Source organism: Myotis davidii, unplaced genomic scaffold (assembly GCF_000327345.1).
Source record: "Myotis davidii unplaced genomic scaffold, ASM32734v1 scaffold609, whole genome shotgun sequence".
Lineage (NCBI taxonomy): Eukaryota > Metazoa > Chordata > Mammalia > Chiroptera > Vespertilionidae > Myotis > Myotis davidii.
In genome coordinates, this window is record NW_006300164.1 from 2,971,210 (window position 1) to 2,974,161 (window position 2,952).

The 2,952-nt window shown below is 66.2% G+C and overlaps 1 protein-coding gene across 1 annotated transcript in view; it reads left to right on the forward strand.

Annotated features, from left to right (window-relative positions):
* VAV2 (vav guanine nucleotide exchange factor 2) overlaps window positions 1-2,952 on the forward strand; it is a 121,363-nt gene that overhangs the window by 114,300 nt on the left and 4,111 nt on the right. The window contains exons 25-27 of the mRNA XM_006776595.1: window positions 661-713; window positions 1,209-1,325; window positions 2,804-2,891. Coding sequence (XP_006776658.1) covers window positions 661-713; window positions 1,209-1,325; window positions 2,804-2,891 — 258 coding nt within the window. The remainder of the gene's footprint in view (window positions 1-660; window positions 714-1,208; window positions 1,326-2,803; window positions 2,892-2,952) is intronic.

Genomic DNA, 2,952 nt, shown 5'->3' on the forward strand with positions numbered 1-2,952 from the left:
TGGCCCCTGGCGCCCCTGCCCTGCACGCAGCGTCTGTGCGGCCTCCCTGCCCAGGGGACGGAGGGCGCAGGAGGACACCTGGGGTCTGGGACCGGCTTTGCTGGCAGGTCTTGGGCACCACACGGCAGAGGAGGACGTGTCGCTAACACCGGGTGGCCTGGGGCCGGTCTCCTCCCCATTCTGGGCCTCAGTTTCCCCATCTGCACAGTGAAGGGGTGGGAAGGGGATAGCTCGTCTGAGGCTTTGCCCATCCTGTGGCCCAGCCAGGGAGGCCCCGCGAGGGGTCACATGCCTGCATGCAGCTGCCCCCTGGAGACCATGCCTGCCCTGGGGCCTCGGGCTGAGCACTGAGAGCTGTGGGGGTGCTCGTGGCCCCCTGAGAAGTTCTGCAGCCTTTGTCACCCCCTCCTGGGGATGGGTGCCCAGTGGCTGGTTGCTATTCCTTCATTCATTCACTTAACCAGTCATCACTCATTCATTCATTCACTATTCAAACCGACTGAGTCACTCAGAGGTGGTGAGTCCTGGTCACTGCCCTCAGGGACCCCGCAGTCCATTGGCTCCGGGGCCCAAGGGCCAGGTCATTGCCGACAAGCCCCCTTTACCCCCACTGTGTGGACGGCCCCCACGGGGGCATTAACCCCGTGTTCTCTTTTGCAGCCACCCATTGGTCGGCTACCGTCCCGGGAGATCGACTACAGTGCTTACCCCTGGTGAGCCGACCAGCGTAGCCCTGGCTGAGGGCTGGCCCCTGGGCTGTGGGTGGCCCCTGGGCTGTGGGTGGCCCTTGGATTGTGGGGGGCATCTCTGGGCCGTGAGGGTGGCCCACAAGCCCGTGAGCAGGCCGGGTCTGGGTTCTCTAGGCAGCGGAGCCCAGCTGCCTGCCCTGGTCCGTCCGCGGCCCTGATCGCCTGGGTCTGGGGGTTTCCCCATCCCTGGCAGCAGCTTCCTTTGCCAGAGCTGGTCATCAGGGGGCGCAGTTGGGAGAGTGAAGTCCCCTCTTGCACTCTCTGCATGAAAGGTCGCTACATGGGAGTGGTGTATTTAAGGCCAGTTTAGCCACGTGCTTACACAGTGGCCGCAGCAGGGGCAGCTGCAATGCGGGGCCCTCACTCCTCACGGGCTCATCTGCAGATGGGAGCTGCTGTCCCGGGCGGGAGCCGTCACCGGCCGTCAGCGTGACCACCTCGCTTCCTCCGTCTCTCTAGGTTCGCAGGCAACATGGAGCGGCAGCAGACGGACAACCTGCTCAAATCCCACGCCAGCGGGACCTACCTGGTCCGGGAGCGGCCGGCCGAGGCGGAGCGCTTTGCCATCAGCATCAAGTACGTGTCCCCGAGGCCGTTCGGACCTCAGAGCCCACGACTCCTGCAGGTCAACGTTGGGTTGGGCGGCCATGGCAGGTAGCGCCCAAACCTGGACACGCTCGAGGTGAAAGGGTGTCCACGGGTCCGCACCCCTCACTGGCCCGGGACCGGCGTGAGCATCCTGGCTGCCGTCGGCCCACAGCTGCCCTGCGAGCTCGGCCGGACGTTTCTAGGTTCCAGGGACTGGATGACCTCGGCCACAGAGCAGGCAGGGATGTGAGAGGGTCAGGGACTGGACGACCTCGGCCGCAGAGCAGGCAGGGATGTGAGAGGGTCAGGGGCTCCCAGCTCGGCCACAGAGCAGGCAGGGATGCTGGGAGGGTCAGGGGCTCCCAGCTCGGCCGCAGAGCAGGCAGGGATGCTGGGAGGGTCAGGGGCTGCCCAGCGCCCCACAGGGGGCCCCGGAGAGCACGAGGGTCACGTGGCTGCCATCTTGCAGCTCCCGCCAGTGGTCTTCAGTTGGGGTGCCCTCCTGCCCAGAGCTGTCCCCCCCACTCCCCACCCCGGGTCTGCTGTCACTTCTCCAAGAGACAGAATCTGTTGGTGGTTGGTCTCCATTGGCATCGAACACCCACTGGACAGGAGTCTTGGGCCAGGCGGGAGGCCAGGGGTTAGGGGCCTGCTGTCAGCGGGACGGCATGAGAGCCCCACGCAGGGCGGCCTTTGTCACCGTCCTCGCCTTCCTGGGATCCCCCTGGCTGTGGTGTGATGTCCTGCGTGTGCGTGGGGCCTATGTAGACGTCAGTGTGGAGAGATCCGGTGGTTGAAGGGTTAGCGTTGCTGTCGTAAGGGGTGTTGTTGTGGCATTTTCTTCCTTGTGGGTCTTTGGGGTTGGTGTCAGCTGCAAGGGTGCATGGCACCTGGGGAGGCGGGAGGAGGCTCGCCAGTAAGGCCACGTGGGATCTGAGACCTGAGGACACAGGGCACGGAGAGGCAGAGGGGCAGCCAGGGCCGGCCCGGCGGGCAGGTGCCTGGCGTGTCTGAGGAAGCGCCGCGCCGGCCGGCCGGAGTGGACCAGGATGTGGGGTGGGAGAATATTAGGAGAAGGTGTCAAAGCTGCCTCCTCAGGCCCCGGGCCACAGTCAGGCCTGTGACCTGCCACCCTGGCTGCACAGGCCTCCCGGGCGTTGGGGAAACAGGAGGCGGAGGGGTCCCAGGGCAGAGAGGAGGGTGAGCAGAACCCCGAGTCCAGAAGTGGCTGGGGAAGGCGGTGCAGGCTGGGAGCTCGGAGCTCAGGCAGGGGAGATGGACAGACAGACAGACAGACAAGCCGTCGGAGGCAGGCCCGGAGCAGGTGGGGCGGGGGGAGGACTGAAAGGAAGGGGCTGGAGAGCAGGTGTGAGCTGAGGGCCCAGGTGGGGCTTGGCTCCCGAGTCGGGCCCCCGAGGGGCAGGCCGTGTGGCCCGTCAGTGACCGCGGCGCCGTGTCCTTGCCAGGTTCAACGACGAGGTGAAGCACATTAAGGTGGTGGAGAAGGACAGCTGGATCCACATCACGGAGGCCAAGAAGTTTGAAAGCCTCTCGGTACGCGGCTCTGCGGCTCCCGCCCGCCTGGCCCCAGGGTCGGGGGAGGGCCCTGGCCCCC